Below are 16,402 nucleotides of genomic sequence, written 5' to 3' on the forward strand. Positions count from 1 at the left end.
TTTCTTGCTAAAAATGTAAGTTTCCCCCTACAAGCAAGACTCTTCTCTAAGGAGAGATTTCCAGGCACGACTAATAGCCTAGCCCATAAATATCAGCAGGTTACTACAGTGCCAATAATGGCTTCTACTCTCGGACAGAAAGCTGCTCTTCTATGTCCCTCCCCTCACTCGGATTCATACACCAGGATGATCCTGCAAAGCAGAACTAGGGAGGAATGTTGCACCGAGGGCCATTTCCCAGAGCACCCATGAAGCTGACAGAACGGCCTTAGCACCTGTCTCGTGATTATTCAGATAGCACTAAAGGGTCCTCTAGCATTTGCTAAGCGTGAGAGATAAACAAGCGCCCTCGCTGCACCTGGTTGCTCAGTATAGTCCGGATCTGGTTTAGCTATTTTTAGTGCACTCTATTTGCATGTGGAATCCCTGGGTACTTAACTCCTTGCTTTGCATCACACTTGGAGAGACCAGGAATGGAAGAGAAAGATTGACTCTGGGATCCTGCTTCGGAGAGCTGGTAATTCTAGTTAACAGATATTCTGTACACTGTAGAGGCTCATGGAAAAACCGGTTACTTACCTTCCGGAACTGTTGCTCTTCGGGATGTGTAGCTCGTGTCCATTCCAAGCAGGTGTGCACACGCCGCATGCACAGTCGTCGGAAGGCTTTTCCCCAGGCAGTACCCGTCGGGTCGGTGTAGGCGCCCCCTGGTGTGGCACCTGCATGGCGCTGTATACAGGGGGCCTGCCGACCTGCCACCTCTCCAGGTCCTTCTAGCTAAACGGCTCCAACAAGAGAGGCCGGCAGGTGGGTCTTGGAATGGACAAGAGCCCCCCTTTCGCCTTCGGGATTAGGAAATATCTGGAGTAGAAACCCTTCTACCGCTCCAGTGCGAAGCAGCTCTTGCACCTCTCCTATGAGAAGCTGCTCGTGAGAGGGGTCCCTGAAGAGGGACGGGGAAGGGGGTGGGAGGCTGGGGCGGAACAAAACTGGAGGGAGTATCCCACTTCTACCGTGCGCAACACCCATCTGTCTGATGTTATTCGGGCCCAAGCATGGTAGAAATGGGATGATCGGTTGTGGGGAGGAGGGGACAGGATCTGGTGACTGCTGGAGTGTCGCCCAAGGGCGCACCCTCAAAAGTTTTGTTTTGGCCCTGGCAGCTGTTTTCCTGAGCCTTTGCCCGGGTTGGGAGCTGGGGCGTTCTGCGACTGTTATTCCTGCCGAGGATACGGTGGATAAAACCTCTGGCTGGACTGGGGCTTAAAGTGCTTTCTCTGCGTGGAAGGCATATGCAGCCCCAAGGATTTCAAGGTCACCCTAGAGTGAGGCTGTGGAGCTTGGAGTCTGTTTGCTCCGAGAATAGCCCCGCTTCTCCAAAGGGGAGGTCCTGGATGGCCTGACACCTGCCTGACACCTGCAGCCAGGAACTTCTTCTCATGGCCAGCCCCGGAGCCATAGTCCTTGCTGCAGAGTCTGCCACATCTAGGGCAGCCTGTAATGATGTCCTGGCTACGAGCTTTTCCCTCTTCCATCATGGCTCCAAACTCTGTTTTGGATTCAGCCGCGAGGTGGTCTTTAAACTTCGCCATCGTGTCCCCCAAGTTGAAGTTGTATCTGCTGAGGATCGCCTGTTGGTTGGCGATTCTCAGCTGCAGGCCCCCAGTGGAGTAGACCTTCCTCCCAAATAGGTCCAGTCTCTGAGGCTCCTTCGCTTTCGGTGTCGGGCCCTGCTGCCCCTGCCTTTCCTTTTCGTTCGCCGTGGACACGATGAGCGAACCAGGCTGAGGGTGAGTAAACAGGTACTCAGACCCTGTGGAGGGAGTGAAATATTTCCTCTCTATCCCTTTTACTGTAGGTGGGATAGAGGCCGGTGTCTGCCAGTGTCTTTGTTGTGGACTGGACCGCCTTAATCAGAGGCAGAGCTGCCCTCGAGGGACCCTTTGGAGCCAAAATGTCCACCATTGGGTCTGTGGACTCACATACCTCCTCCGCCTGCAGACCCAGGTTTTGGACCAGCCTTCTCAAGAGCTCCTGGTGGGCCCTATTGTCCCTGGGTATCGTGTTGGTCAGTGTCCCCGTTACTGCTTCATCAGGGGAGGAAGATGACGAGGCCCTGGGTCCTACCTCAGTCTCGGGAATGTCCTGGCCTGTCGGGTCCTCCCTGCCCGGGGCTTCTCTACAGGCGTTGGGTCCCACCTCAGTGCCTGGATCTTCCTCCTCTTCGGCACCGTGCGTCGCTCCAACTTCCCTGGATGGCACTGCCTCTCTGTGCCCACTGGCTTCAGTGCTGCGCGGCATGGAGCTGCGTTCCGGGGGAAGGGCCCAGCCGCGTGGCTCTCTGAGGTGATCGAATAAGGCTGGGACCCTTGGGCTTGGCGATACGCCTATGGGGTCCAGAAGGGGCATTCCTGAGGCACCTGCCATTGCATGGGCCAAGGTCCAGCGGGAGATGCTTGCTTTCTACCCACCTTGTAGTATCTCCCCTCCAACCTGTGTCTCCTCGAGGTACCATAGTCTGCCTCTGAGTCCGACGATCTGGACTCTGACTGTGGAGACTATGGTGGTGCTGAGGTAGCTGCAGCCTTTGCGTGGTGCTGCGGTGCGGGCGATCGGTGCTGAGGTGTGGATGATTGGTGCTGAGGCGAGGGCGATCGCTGCCAGTGCCCCAGAGAAGGCGATCAGTGCTGGGGCGTCAGTGATCGGTGATGAGGGGTTGACGCCTGATGCCTAGGCGAAAGCGACCTGCGCCGCATCGTTGGTGGCTTGCCACTAGAGAGCGCCACGGCTAGTGGTGCCGGAGGTCTTAGGTCTGGCCCCTTCACTCCCGAGATGGGGGACTGCTGTGCCGTCATGGCAATCAGGTCCCACGCCGCCTCAAATGTATCTGGTGTGGGGGGGGGGGGTCCAGCTCGTTCACCTTGCTCTCCTTCGCCGGGGAACTCACATTCACTGGGCTATCAGGCACCTCTGTTGAGCCACCATCGACGGTCCTGGGGACCCTTGAACCGATCACGCCTGTGGGCGTGACGGGCCAGCGTCCTTCTCCATAGGCCACACCTTAGACAAGTGCCCCCTGTGCGCCTTACAGAGCAACGGCGGAACAGTCTTCACCACCGCGCCTCTAATGGACGTTGGGGCACTGTGCATGGATGCGCCCGATGCCGGGTCCAGTGGTTGCGGCCGAAGAGCTGCCTCCATGAGGATCTGCCTTAGGCGTGCACTCCTCTCCTTACGGCGCCTCGGGCGAAAACTTCTACAGATCCTGCCACGATCTGTCTGGTGTGACTCTCCCAAACACTTCAAACCAGAGCCACACGGGTCGCCTTTCGGCGTAGACTTGGGGCAGGATCTGGGGGGCGTGAAGCCTGGGGCCCGAGTCACACCCTGGGGCCCTGGGAAGTGGAGTCCCAGAAACAGGGAAACCCTTTACCGCTACTTAACACTTACCTAAAACTATATAATGTGGTATAGCAACCCCCCTTGGTCTCGCCTATTGGCAGCAGTCTCCTTTGGCAGTGGGACCTGAGGTAACTCTGCCCCCACCTGGACAAGTCTTTCGTCTCTTCCCCTCGGCACCTCTCACGTGGAGGAGCTTTCGGTGCAAGCCTTATTTCAGGCCTGTGGAGTGTCCTTCAACCCCACAGGGAAGGGGTGGGTAGTCCCAGTCCCTGTATATGACTCAGGGACCAGGGAGGTACCTTGCCGTGGCTCCTTCTCAGGGCTGTAGAGGTGGTGGTAAAGCCCTGGAGGATTGGAGAAACACTGGTCCTTCCTGCAGGCTGGGGCCGGGGTTTTTCCTTCTCTGCTTCTCCGGCTGCAAAGAAGCACTGTCTCCTAGTCCGGGGGAGTCTCTCCTGCAGCTACCAAAACCTGCTGGCAGCTCCTTTCTCTCCTTCTCCTTTGTTTCCCCCCTGCCCTGTAAGGGAGGCAGGGTTTAAGTACACCTGGAGTAGCCCTTAATTGGGTCCAGGTGTCTCTAATTGACCTGCGGTAACCTCTCCTCTGCCTGCAGGGAAAAGGGCCTTTAGCATTCTAGGGCTCATATATGGGCCCTGGTATACCCTTTTGTGGCCATCTGGATAACTACAATAACTACAAACAACAGACTAACTCTAATGATCTAACTAGTTACAGGAACTGCTAAGGACAAATGGGGCATGCTTGCAGAGGCAAGAAGGCTGAAGCTCCAATGACCGTCACGGGCGGTAAGAAGGAACTGGAGAGTCAGGGGGTTGGCAGGTTCCTATATACAGCGCCATGGAGGCGCCACTCCAGGGGGTGCCTACACCGACCCGATGGATACCGCTGGGGGAAATAGCTTTCCAGGACTGTGCTCGCAGCCCACGGACACCTGCTTGGAATGGACAAGAGCAAATACTCAAAGAAAAATTATTCTCCTTTTAGCTAGCTGGTGACAATCACCTTTATGCTTATTCCAAATCTCTTGTTTTTCTCAAAGCTAAATACCATGAGAATCTATAGGCCCATCACAGCAGGTGGGATATCTTGTTTGGGACATATTAACTAAGCTAAAGTTAAAATACACACTTCCCAGGAAAGGAAAGCTGAGATATTTGATAGGTAATCTTTTAATTATTGTTAGCTTCTCAAACCAAAGTCTCCCATAATTTACTCATAGATAAACCTCCACTTCTCTTTGTCCTGGTCTACACTACAAACTTATGTCCATATCAATACAGTTGCTCAGCGGGGTGGATTTTCCACATCGCTGAGCGATGCAGTTGGACTGACTGAACTCCGTTGTAGACATAGCTACCACCTCTCAGAGTAGTGAAGTAGCTATTCCGATGCAGCACTGTAAGTGTAGACAAGCCCTTAATCTCTAGCTAAGGAGAACCTCTGCAGGACCAGAGACAAGAGTGACTTCCCCTTTCCCTTGCAGAGGACCCTGTTGTCTCAGATATGTTAATTAAGAACCAGACTTAAGTGTAGAAAAGGTAAGTTAGAAATAGCTTCCTGCGAGACTCAGAAAACTGACCGTTAAATGGGGCAAACTGTCACCCCAAGAAATCCAAATCACCTGGTCTTCACCTCAAACAGTACATTTGTCTGCCTTGGGACTCAGATTTAAAACTCTCCTCATGAATAATCTGTCTTGTTCTTCCAATGTAATGTCTCCCATCCTACGATAAGCCTGAAAGATGTGATGTGAAAAGTGCTAGGTATAGTCCAAGAATGTATGGAGCATGTGCCCTAGATTTAGAAGACGTTAAAGGATTTTGTCTGTTTTCTTCATAAATTATGTCACTATAGAAGCAGTATAAATTGTACAGCACTAGAAGAAGAAGAATGTTAAATGTTATAAGCACCTAACTAGGGTATATCTCTGAATATTAAGAGAAATGTCTTAAAAAGGGGTGATCCCAATTCATAGTTCTGGGAAATATTAAAATACAATCCATGAACTGACTCAAATGCTCCAGCTAAAGCTAGCATTGAAGAAATGTGTTATACACCACCACCATCTACTGGATACTGATGGAAGTAGCCGAGAAACTGGGAGCTCAAAGCTGAGAGCAATTCTGGCCAATACAGGGTGGCCAACCTACTGCCAACTTCAGCTAACAGAGCACACAACCCTCAGGACTCTGCCCATGGTCCACGACCCCAGAGCTTGTTGAACCCCTATGGACAACCTCTCCCCTTGTCCAGGTCAGGTCAGAAGGCCAAGAAGTGCTGACTGAACCCCAAAATATGCACTTAAATCCAGAAGTGCAACTGACTCCTGGACCAGCCGTATGGAAAGGATTCTCCCTTTTTCCAGGGTTGAGAAGTGGTGAGATTTAATTTCAAAGATTGGATTTATCCTTCTATTCTTTAATAAAAATAACTGAAGGTTAGCTTGTTGAGTCTATGCTCTTCAGGGAGACATAAAGGAATCCTCTTTTGGATATTCACTAACTCATGCTATATGCCGGCCCAACTTTATAAATCCAAGCAGACTGGCTTAAGAAAGATTTAAAACAATAACTTTAAGCAATTTCTTCTGCTAGTTTAAACTTGTCCTTTTCATAACAAACTATTCAAATAACAGCGACCACCCTCCTGAAAGTGTCTTTAAGACAAGAATATCCTTCATTCTTGGAGAGGCACTACAAGTGTAATAAATGTATTCGAGGTGCTACTAACTGATGATCATCAGTAAATGTAACAAGAAACCTTGGTGCTTTGCTTAGTTTTTTGGTATAACCGCTAAGTCTTAATCTTAGTCTAAGGCAATTGCTTCTAAGGCGAAGCGGTGTATTCAGAACATTGGTGGCGTCTACACTTGATTGTGAACTGTTGAATGCATGCTGAGGTGGTTCTGGGTGAATCAAGAAATTGTTGATTGGTTACAAATAACCGAGCATCCTGATCTGAGAAATACAGTTCAAGATACAAGTTGACTAGAAAAGAACCTAGTGTGAACGTTAGCAGACTAATGCTCCCTTGACTCAATAAAAAGGAGTTATCCTAATTAAATTTGAATTTCAATTTGGCTACAACATTTATCCAACTGGCAAATCTAGTTTGTTGCATTTCAGGTTTAAAATATCACTATCACCTCAGCAACTGCATAGCACTGACCTCATTTCACACTTACACGGAGATAGAAGTTGCACAAACAGGAAGCGGCCTCCACCCAACACGTTCCTGTGATTCATCAGGGCCTGAGCCAAATCAGATTGAAATCAGTGGAGAAAATCCCTTAATTTCAGTGGGCTTTGGATCAGTCAAGGAAACAAGGAAGATTTGGGGAGTCTAAGCTAACACTGTCCATATATTTGGACTCATCTGCTTACCGCAGGCAGCCCGCTGTCTCCATGGCTCAATGGCAATGCCGCGACTTTGACAGTGCCGGGCATAACTGCGAAGCACTTGACACAGGGTCTCGTGGCTGCCCCGAGTCGCGCACAAATCCCTCACGCAGCTCTCCACGTGGACCTGAGCAGCAGCAGGCTTGTTACACTCTTTAAAAGGCCCAGTAGTGTTTGCAATGACCCCGCAGTAGCTCTGAGATCTGTACTGGGCTAGTTCTGCTTTGTTACATTGAGCTGGGAGCCCAACGGCCGTACAGTGAAAAGAGGAATCGGCATCCTTCCAGCTGTTGCCAAAGGTGACGGCGTCAGCAACCACAGAACCGTTGGGGGTCCGGAAATCATCGCTCCGGTTCCCATTGAAGTCTCCAGCGAGTCCACAGAGTGACCCAAAATAGATCTCAGAAACGGAAACCGACACAGAGTGGGACCAGTCATAGGACACAGAGAGGCCGAAATCCGTCTGGACCACAGCAGACGAGCCGCTGAAATAGGCGTAGAGTTTACCTGATGCCAGGACCACGGGCAGATTGACCAGGGATCCATTCACCTAGGGGGACAGCGAGACAAGTGTGTGCATTAATCCCCTCTCCCCAAGCGTGGTGCACTCATTGTCATGCCAACAGGCAGCCAGCAGTTCTAGCTATTTCACATCACTCTCACTGTCTGTGTCCTAGGATCGTTCTGTAAGTTCTGGGTATTTGGTTTCCTGCCCTGCTCTATTTTCCATCCCCTTTGCAAAGCAGAACTATGGCCAACTTGGCAGTTTGTCCTTCCCCGTCATTAGTGAATGAGGCTCCAAAGAGAACCTGACTAAGTGTAGAGCAAGACGGAACCAGTGGCTTCCCTCGGCAGCAGGTTCCTGACACCCAGTTAAGTGGAAGAGGAGCATGCTCATGACTTTCCTGGACCTGCATTTCCTCCCCCAACTCTGCTCAGCACTGATGAGATCAATGTCTCCTAATCCGTCAAATGCTCTCACCTGCACTCGGCCGTACTGTCCCGCTGCTATCGCGATATGCTCCCCATAGACGTCCAGCTCCACCAGGCGTGCCCAGGACACCGCGATGGAGCCTTTGTGCTCGTTCTGCACTTTGACAGCGAAGTCGGGGAGGTTCCCCGCGGGCCCACAGTACTTGCTCAGGGTGTATTTGCAGACTCCTTGGTAATCAAAAGTGACTCCGTCAAACGTGGTGTAGTGGAGGAAGCCGAATACCCAGGAGGTGCCGAACGTCACAGGGTTACAGCCTCGGGTACCATTCACAACGCTGCATATCTCCAGAGCCCCGCAGGCATGATCCTGGCACTCCATGGGCTGGGCAGGCTGCCGGCAGCTGCATTTCCTGCTGCAGGCATCTGTCAGGATCACCTCCTCTCCCAGCTGGTGATACTGACCATTCAACGTGCAGCCGCACTGGCTCATGGGCACACAGACTCCAGCGTCCAGAACATACCCTTCCCTACAGAAGCATCCCGCCACGCAGGGCTTTGTGCAGAGCAGGGGTGCACTAAAGTTGGCACAAGTGGCAGGGCAGGCAGGGCCACAGAAGTCAAAATAATTCTTGGCCGGGCAGGTGAAACCTAGACGAAACAAGAGAGACCTGTGCATGAACTCCTTGCGAGCGCTTCAGAAAGAACCCCTGGCTGATGTACAAACCCTCACTGTCTTTTCCCCATCTTACATCTGAAAAAAAAGGGTCAGTTCTGATCTCACCTTCTGCACCCACTTCCTATGCCCATGAAAAGTAACCATTGGATTTGAAATCGGACCAGAAAGTGTGTCCGCCTATGGGAAGTGACTGTCGTAGTCTGGTATTATTCCTTCCCTCCTGTTCATGCTGGAGTTGGGGAAGCTGTGACAATTTTGTTGCACATGCCCATTGTGGAAATGCTGTTTGGGTTGCACACTTCTGGACAGTCAGGACCCGGACTCTGCACTACACTACACGGTATCACACTCATACAGTAAATAGCGCATCGTACAGCTGGGACACCATAGGCAGCGAATAGGCCTTTGAAATAACAGCAAAGACCCTTGTCACTTACTGCACCCCATCCTTGGTCTCCAGTTTGCCATTTTCACACCGACAATGGTGCACATCTCGTCGTAAGATTCGATAGCCGTGCAGAGCATACGATTGCCCCGGCCATACTGACAAAGGTCATAGATACAGGACTCGTAGTAAGGGGCTGGGCTCTCATGCCAGTGACACTCGGAAAAGGGCCCCGAGCGGTTCGTTAGGATCCCACACAGTTGCTGGAACATGTGTAATTTTGGACAAGGCACAAGGTTGCTGGTGTCATTCGTACACCTGGAATAATAATTACATTGTTATTCCTTTAATCTCGCTAAAGAGTTAGGATGTACACAGGTAGAGCCCTGCAAGTCTGTAGATATCTGCTTTTTGTCTGCGGACCATGTTTGCGGATCGCAGGTGGGATGTGGATCCAAATTCTGTATCCGCACAGAGCTCTATACATGGGCGCACAGGCCAGTCCCTGATACAGTCTATGGATGGATTCTGCATTCACATTTTTAGTGAGTAAATAGTTAATTTTAATTTAGCTGTTCATCAGAAACTGACATTGTGAATAACAGAGTCCAGTGTGAAATTAACCGACAGGGCGAGCTTCTCAGATTTTGTCAGATCTTGCAGGGGATCATGGGAAGTCTGCACTCCAATCTTCTGCCTCTTAAAGTGAGGGAAACCTAACATAACAAAGGGTCTGACCGTGCACCTCTGAATTCCTGGGAGTTCTCCCATTGACTTCAATGAGAACAGCCTGGGCACCAAAGGACCCTTACCCCACTTTCACTGGAGGAGAGGTCCATCAATGGCTACTAGCCAAAATGGCTAGGCCTCTGACTGCCAGATGCTGAGAGTGGATGACAGGGGATGGATCACTCGATAATTGCCCTGTTCTGTTCATTCCCTTGGAAGCATCTAGCATTGGCCATGGAAGACAGGATACTGGGCTGGATGTCCCATTGGTCTGACCCAGTATGGCCGTCCTTATGTTCCTATAAGCAGCCAGAGCCCTGTGGTTCTCAACCTTTTGGGGCTCCAGACTCTTTTGTAAATGTTAATGGCCTGTCACAACCCAGTAAATAGGTTGGTGGAAGGGAAGGTGGATCCTATCCCTGGGGGATGGGGCGGTTTGCAGAGCCCTGCCCCCACACTGACCCTGCAGCAGTGATTCCTGTGGTTCCAGTCCCATGTGGCTGGCTGGGCTTGGCTCCCTGCTCTGGGCTTTGTGACCTCCGCTTTCATGCCGCCGCTCATGTCATGTTGAATCCCAACCCCCGGCAATGTCATCAATGCAGGAGTCAGTGGATGAAATTCTAAAGCCTACGCTATGGAGGATGTCATCTAGGATGGTTCCTTCTAGCCCAGAAATCTGCTCCCAGGAGAGCAGTAGATCAATACAGCAGAGGGTCATTGTGAAAAGACCTTGTGGCCCTGCATACCAAATCCCAGCTTGCTGAACTATTCTTTCATTCTTCAGCCTCTCCAGGAACCCTTCACACCTCTGCCAGGATGCTGATATTTTCCCTTTCTGTAGGAAAAGGTGGCTAGTGGATAAACAAACATACCCAGGATGGCTGGTGTTGGAAATCCAGGTGTTCCCGAACTGCGTGTCGTTCTTGGCTCTCTCCCCGCTGGGCAGGACCTTTATCATCCGTGGGATCGCCATTGAAATTCCCACACATCCCACACAGCTGATTCCGATACTCCGGGCCCACACGGACAAACAAGCTACTGGCGCCATTAAACTGGATCTCCACATTGGCCTTTGCTCTCACTGTCAGCATGTTCTTCTGTCTCAGGACCTTGGCAACAGTTCCCAGCTGTGCTGGTAAGCGGGTCCGTATCCCATTAACCTGAGACATAAAGGGAAAATTAATTTCCCACCCTGTCACTTTGCCTTCTCTAAGCAGATACCTGCTGCTCGGTCGGCCAAGCACTCAGGGGTTCATCAGTCTTCATTCAACTCATGGAAATAGTGCATGAAATTCTGCTTGACAGGACCCTATGCTGGTGCCTTTGGAGAACTAAATCCACATTCAGAGCCTTGTAATCCTGGCACAGCTGAATCCTGGGCTGCTCTGTATTTGCGCCACAGACTGGCCCATCAGCCAATGCAAATGGTCTTGAGAGAATCACCCTAATGCAGGGGGAATGTTACAGTGATGAAGGATCATTACACCAGTCCTTAACCCTGTATTTCCTGGGCCTTGCTCTGACCTCAGATGGACTGATTCTACACCAGTTTAACTACACTGAATGCAGCAGGGTTACTCTTGACTCACAGTGGTATAACTTAGGACAGGATCAGGCCCTCTGTTCTTTATTATAACCAGAGATGATGGTCAAGACTTTGAAGTCATCTGTCACTTAGAATTCCTCCATTTTTGGGTACTGTATGTGAAACACTTCACAATGGCCTGACCTTCAGAAAATGCTGAGCGCCTGTCCTTGGATAATGAGGCTCCTTCGAATGTCGATCCACCCCCAATCGCTACATTCTTGAAAAGATTGATGGGACCAGAGGCAAAATCCCACACAAGAAGAAACAGTTATTGCCTGACTCCTCATATAACTGGAAACAGAAAAACTAGGAGAAAATTCTCTCTCTGTATTTGAGATACAGAAGAATCCTGCTGCCTCTAAAACACCCAAGATGAAACCACTAGATACAGTATTATTCATTATTATTATTATACAGGTCAACTCACATGGACAGCTTTGCCTCTCTCTAGGACAATATGAGAATTAAAATGGCCAGTGCTCAGCCAAATTTCCACCCGGTAAACGAAAGACACCCGGGGATTCCGGAAATGCCTGTTTGCCGTCACCACGCGGAACGACAAGTCCAAGGAGGAGTTGCAGGTGTGGGAGATCTCATAGTCACATATTCCCTGGAAATGTGCCACAGCCCCGTCAAATGTAAAGTAGTGAGGATCCCCTGTTACAACACAGGTGGTCAAGAGACTCTGGCAGCCCAGCTTGCCGTTCTTCACAGCACACTGTTGGCCTGGGTAGCATTTAGCTTGGAAACAACGGAAGTCGTTTTGGGAGTCACAGCTACACCTTTGGGTACAACCAGAGAACCAGACGTGGTCTCCAACCTGGCGTGGAGAGAGAGAAGACATGAACTTGTCAGCATCAGCATCATCACCAACACAACACAACCTCTTAACCAAATCTCAGGGGAAATCTCGGAACCAAGATAGACAGAAATGTACTAGAGCTCTTTTTTAGTAATCTCTCTGCTTTGCTCGACAGCAAGACGAGCTAACCAAACACAGAGAGAAAAGAAAATGTCCAAAGTAACATGGACCAAGATTGGAGCTGGCTGAAATATTCCATTTGAAAAAAGTTTTTTAGCGTAAAACAAGACTCGGGATTGTTTTTCCATCACAAGAAAAACTTTTGGTGGGATGTCCAATTTTGACAAAATTTTTCAGGTTTTCATGAGAAAAACGAACACTGAACATATTTGGGTTTCCAGCAACCGAAAACATCAAATCTTTTGAGGAAAAACTTTGATGATGAAAACATTTATGTTTCCCTGACACCTTTCATGGGAAACCAGAACATTCCCTGACAAACTGTACCTCAGATACTCCCCAGGAGATATGGGCTAGTGGAAAGGCAGGTACTTTATTCACTGATAAAAAGAAATTAGATTTTCTTCCATATGTTCAAATGCGCCCAGACTCCCCTGTGCTGTCTAGTAAGAGTGGGAACGATCAACTCACGTTGTAGTAGCGTCCATTGTGCTCACAACCGCAGCGCTCTGGCAAGACACACTTGTCCCCGCTCCGCAGGTACCCGTCATTACAAAAACACCCTTCCGAGCAAGTGTGCCCGCAGTATTTCTGAAGCCAGGATCCAGCACACAGGTCCTGGTAGTGAGTTTCACAGAGCTCATAGTGACTGTGTGGTGGGCACTGAGGGGCTATAAAAGAGAGAATTGGGAGTTCCTGGGTCACTATCGAGACATCGCTGGAATTATCCAAACCAGACTCAGGATTGAAACTGCAAACTGAGATTTCACAGTAGCAAACACATTGCATTTGATTTGGCTGCAGACTCCTTACTTTTTAAGACAGTGATTTCAAGTGGGCTTAAAAGAGTTCAGTGGCCCCAACTCCTCTAGTTCATTTGAAATTCCCACTTTAAAAGAGGATTTTAGAGGCTAGAAGGTTTCTCTGTGCAGTCTAATGGGGAGAGCAGCTCCCACCCAATCCACAGGAAATTGATCCTGTGCTCCATGGACATGACTAATAGAGGCTCCTGGTGCAAGTCCAGAGGAAGAAGAAATATAACAGAAGAGCCCTGCTGCTCTGTATGATGGTGGATGATTGGTAAGCAAGCCTGTATCGAATGAAATGTATATACGGTATTTATTCAAAAAGGGTTGGATCGTGAAATTCATCTTCAGATACAAATAGTGTAGCATAATGCACCAGAAGCTGAATGGCGGTTGCATGGACCACCCTACCACTGGCATTTCCCAACCCTGTACCGCTTGGCTTTGCAACCTTAATTTTTTTTATGTAGTTTCTGTGTGGGATCTATATTAGGACGTTGTGTCTGAGTTTGTTTTGTCTCTCTGAGATTGCAAAAACACAGTTGTTTATTTACATGGAAATCGTCGTCACTTACCACAGAAAGACTCGTTCCTCCAAGGCGAGATGGTGACATTTGCTCTCTGACAGGCGGCTGCGTATGTCTGAATGGACTGGCATAGGACACTGCTGTCCCCTCCCGACACACACAGGTCAAAGATGCAATCAGACAAATAGGGACCTGGGTCAATGTGGGAGTGGCAAGAGGAGAATGGCCCGTTGGGGTCCTGGATCACCCAGCAGCGGGCCTTCGACTGCACCAGACTTTCCTCCTCTTCACACCCAGGGCAGGAATCAGAGCAGCCGTTATCACAGCCAGGGACATCCTCCGACTTCCATTCTGCAGCGAAGTGGAAGGCGTCCTTCCCTAGCGAGCCGTTACGTGTCACAAAGTCATCCTCAGCTGCGGCATTGAAGTTCCCACACAGCCCACAGGTCTGGCCTCGGTACTCAGGAGGGAGGGTGACGAAGAGGCTGTGGGTCAGGTCGTAGCTCACACTCAGCCCAAACTCTGTTTTCACTACCGTGTACAGTCCAGCCTGATAAACGACGATTTTTCCTGCACTGAGACTCACTGGGAGGGTCTCAGTGACCCCATCAATCTGAGTGAGAGAAATAGCAGCAAAGAGATTAATCCTGGGAATGAATCCCACAGACAGTTCAACGCCACATTCAGAGGAGGTGGTTGAGGAAATGAGGGAAAACAAGATCGTGTTCTGGTCTATTTGAATGGCTTGATACTAATCCTGTATACTTATCATTCCAGAACAGGGCAGTGGAGGGTAGATGACAATAAATACTTCTGCACTGACTGGGATGGGTGAAGTAATTGAAGAGATGAGCTGGCAACAACATCTATCACTAATTTCTCTTGTTTCCCAGAGACCATAGCCCCATGGAATTACCTTGACTGCCCCGTGGTGCCCTCTCTGCAGATGGATCTCAGTCCTGTTCACAAGGACAAACACCTCCGATGTCACAGCCATTGGAATGTGGGGCAGGTTTTCGTTCTTCACTTCCACTCTGAAGAAGGGTGAGGACTCTGATGCCCCACACAGTTCAGCAAAGACGTATCTGCAGGTGCCCTGGAAATGGTATCGCTTCCCATCAAACGTGGTGTAATGGGGCAGCCCAGAAGCCCAGCAGGTGCCGTTGGTTTGCTCATGGCACCCATAAACCCCCTTCCGAGTGCCACAGAATTCCCCGGGCGCGCAGGCGGAGCTGGAGCACTTGACAGCGTGGGAGGAGCCGTCACATCTGCACGAGCTCTGGCAATTTTCTCCTTCCCAGAAGCTCTCCCCTGCCAGGTGGTATCTGCCATTGTGGGTGCAGCCGCATTGCTCCTGAGACACACAGCCAGTGCCACTCAGCACAAAGCCAGGGTCACACCGGCACCCTTCTTCACACGCAGCCCGGCAGAGAGAGGGCACCGCTGGGTGGGCGCAGGAGGCGGGCAGGAAGGTCCACAGAGCTCATAGTGGCTGTTGGGGGGCAGGTTAACTCTGAAAGGGACACGGAGAAATGTGGTTAGAAATACAGAAGGAACGCTGTAGCAGGAAACGTAACAGAAGAAATAAAAGCAAAGTAGGAAAGAGCCATAAATGTATCTTCCTTTGTAATGTCTATTTCTTGATAGATATTCCGGTTTTGTGTTCTATTAGGAAATGGTGTATTCTGTAATTGACGTACTTACTAAGCGATACAAGTGTGTTACTACACTTCTGTTGCTAGCACTGTTGGCTGGACGATCGCTTTCATAGAAAGTCCTACACCGTCACATGGACAGAAAGTCCTGCAGTGCAGTATTTAAGGAGAATGCTACTCCATTACAGTTGTTGGAGATAAAGTCCCTTCTGCCTAAATCTGGTGGCTGTCCAGGAGACACTCAATAATCCCTTTTTTCATTTTTCAAACAGGGTAGGGGATTAAAGTAGTATCCAGGTTAAAATTTTCTGATTAATTAAAACCTCTTTCGAATGTCTGAGGCTGTGTATGAACCATTCTTGGGAGCAGTGGCGTACCGAGTGGGGAGCCATGCCCCCAGGCACCGGCCTGGGGGGGGGTGCCTGCTGGGTCCTTAGAGAAGGAGCCATCCCCACCTGTTGCAGGCAGACAGGGCCCTGTGGCCACGCCGACCCCATCTCAGGCCTGCCGGTGTAGTATCAATAACTAGGACCAAGCAGAATTTGAGACCGTTCCAGACCTAGGGCCCAAAGTCTAATGGGTCTGGTTATTGGTACTACACCGGCAGCTGAGGGCTCTCGCTACAAGGGGAGCAAGCGTCCTCCCAGCCCCTCTGTCACCATGCTGGGTGCTCTGAGGGAGCCGTGGGGACCAGAGCCCGTCACGCTCTCCCCTCTCCCCCCCGCCACTGGACAGCCCAGAGGCATCTGACTGCCCCTGTCACTCACGCACCTGCTGCCCCCACAGCGGGGAGGAGTGGGGGAGTGGGAAACAGGCCCGCAGACCCCTGTCCCCCATGGGGCACTGCCACTGCTGATGCTGCCACCAAGGGAGGGGGGCAGGAAATGGTCCAGCAGACTCACCCCCATGGGGTTCTGCCATTGACGGGGGGAGGGGACAAATGAAAGAATTGGCCCCCGAGTGCCGGAGATCCAGGGTACACCCCTGCTTGGGAGAACAATACCTGCTGCATTTCTCAATATAGTCAATGCACAGCAAATATCTATATCATTGCTTTCTGGGGTGTGTGGACACCATACTTGGGATTGAGGAAACCAAACTCTGCTGTACATGCAGAATGTCAAGAGGCTCTGTGACAGCTAACTGGAAAAGAAGATTTGAACTGTCCACTCCAGTTGTTAGAAGTGTTATCATTATTTACGGAAGGTTAAAAAAAAAAGAAAGAGGAGTCCTTATTCTCTGTGCTGTTCATCTGGTCTGGTCATTTATACCCATATGAAGTGAGTGTTCAATGGCTTTA

The 16,402-nt window shown here is 50.3% G+C and overlaps 3 protein-coding genes across 3 annotated transcripts in view; all 3 read right to left on the reverse strand.

Moving 5' to 3' along the window:
* LOC137149443 (IgGFc-binding protein-like) overlaps nucleotides 1-16,402 on the reverse strand; it is a 45,687-nt gene that overhangs the window by 27,378 nt on the left and 1,907 nt on the right. The gene's annotated exons all lie outside the window — the stretch shown is intronic.
* LOC137149426 (IgGFc-binding protein-like) lies at nucleotides 165-10,517 on the reverse strand. The gene is made up of 7 exons (XM_067542946.1): nucleotides 10,417-10,517; nucleotides 8,868-9,133; nucleotides 7,804-8,402; nucleotides 6,807-7,371; nucleotides 2,494-2,687; nucleotides 1,411-1,784; nucleotides 165-192 (listed from the first exon to the last, which is right to left on the reverse strand). Exons 1-7 carry the CDS (start codon nucleotides 10,515-10,517, stop codon nucleotides 165-167), a joined length of 2,127 nt encoding a protein of 708 aa, XP_067399047.1.
* On the reverse strand, nucleotides 11,551-16,010 carry LOC137149427 (alpha-tectorin-like). Its single transcript, XM_067542947.1, is given in 6 exon segments — nucleotides 11,551-11,952; nucleotides 12,586-12,785; nucleotides 13,496-14,060; nucleotides 14,364-14,893; nucleotides 14,896-14,960; nucleotides 15,874-16,010. Coding segments are annotated over 6 exon segments (1,899 nt in total).

Source organism: Emydura macquarii, unplaced genomic scaffold, assembly GCF_026122565.2.
Source record: "Emydura macquarii macquarii isolate MOO-44397 ecotype Brisbane River unplaced genomic scaffold, CSIRO-AGI_Emac_v2 contig_746, whole genome shotgun sequence".
Classification (NCBI taxonomy): Eukaryota; Metazoa; Chordata; order Testudines; family Chelidae; genus Emydura; species Emydura macquarii.

What these genes read in the sequence shown, in the direction of transcription:
- LOC137149426 (XM_067542946.1), bottom strand. Translation starts at nt 10,517, where the DNA reads ATGGCGATCCCACGGATGATAAAGGTCCTGCCCAGCGGGGAGAGAGCC. An exon ending in GACAGTACGGCCGAGTGCAG is followed by an intron (nt 7,372 to 7,803) that starts GTGAGAGCATTT and finishes CTGTCCCCCTAG; the next exon opens with GTGAATGGATCCCTGGTCAA. An exon ending in TTCCTGGCTGCAGGTGTCAG is followed by an intron (nt 193 to 1,410) that starts GCAGGTGTCAGG and finishes TCTGCTTTGCAG; the next exon opens with GATCATCCTGGTGTATGAAT.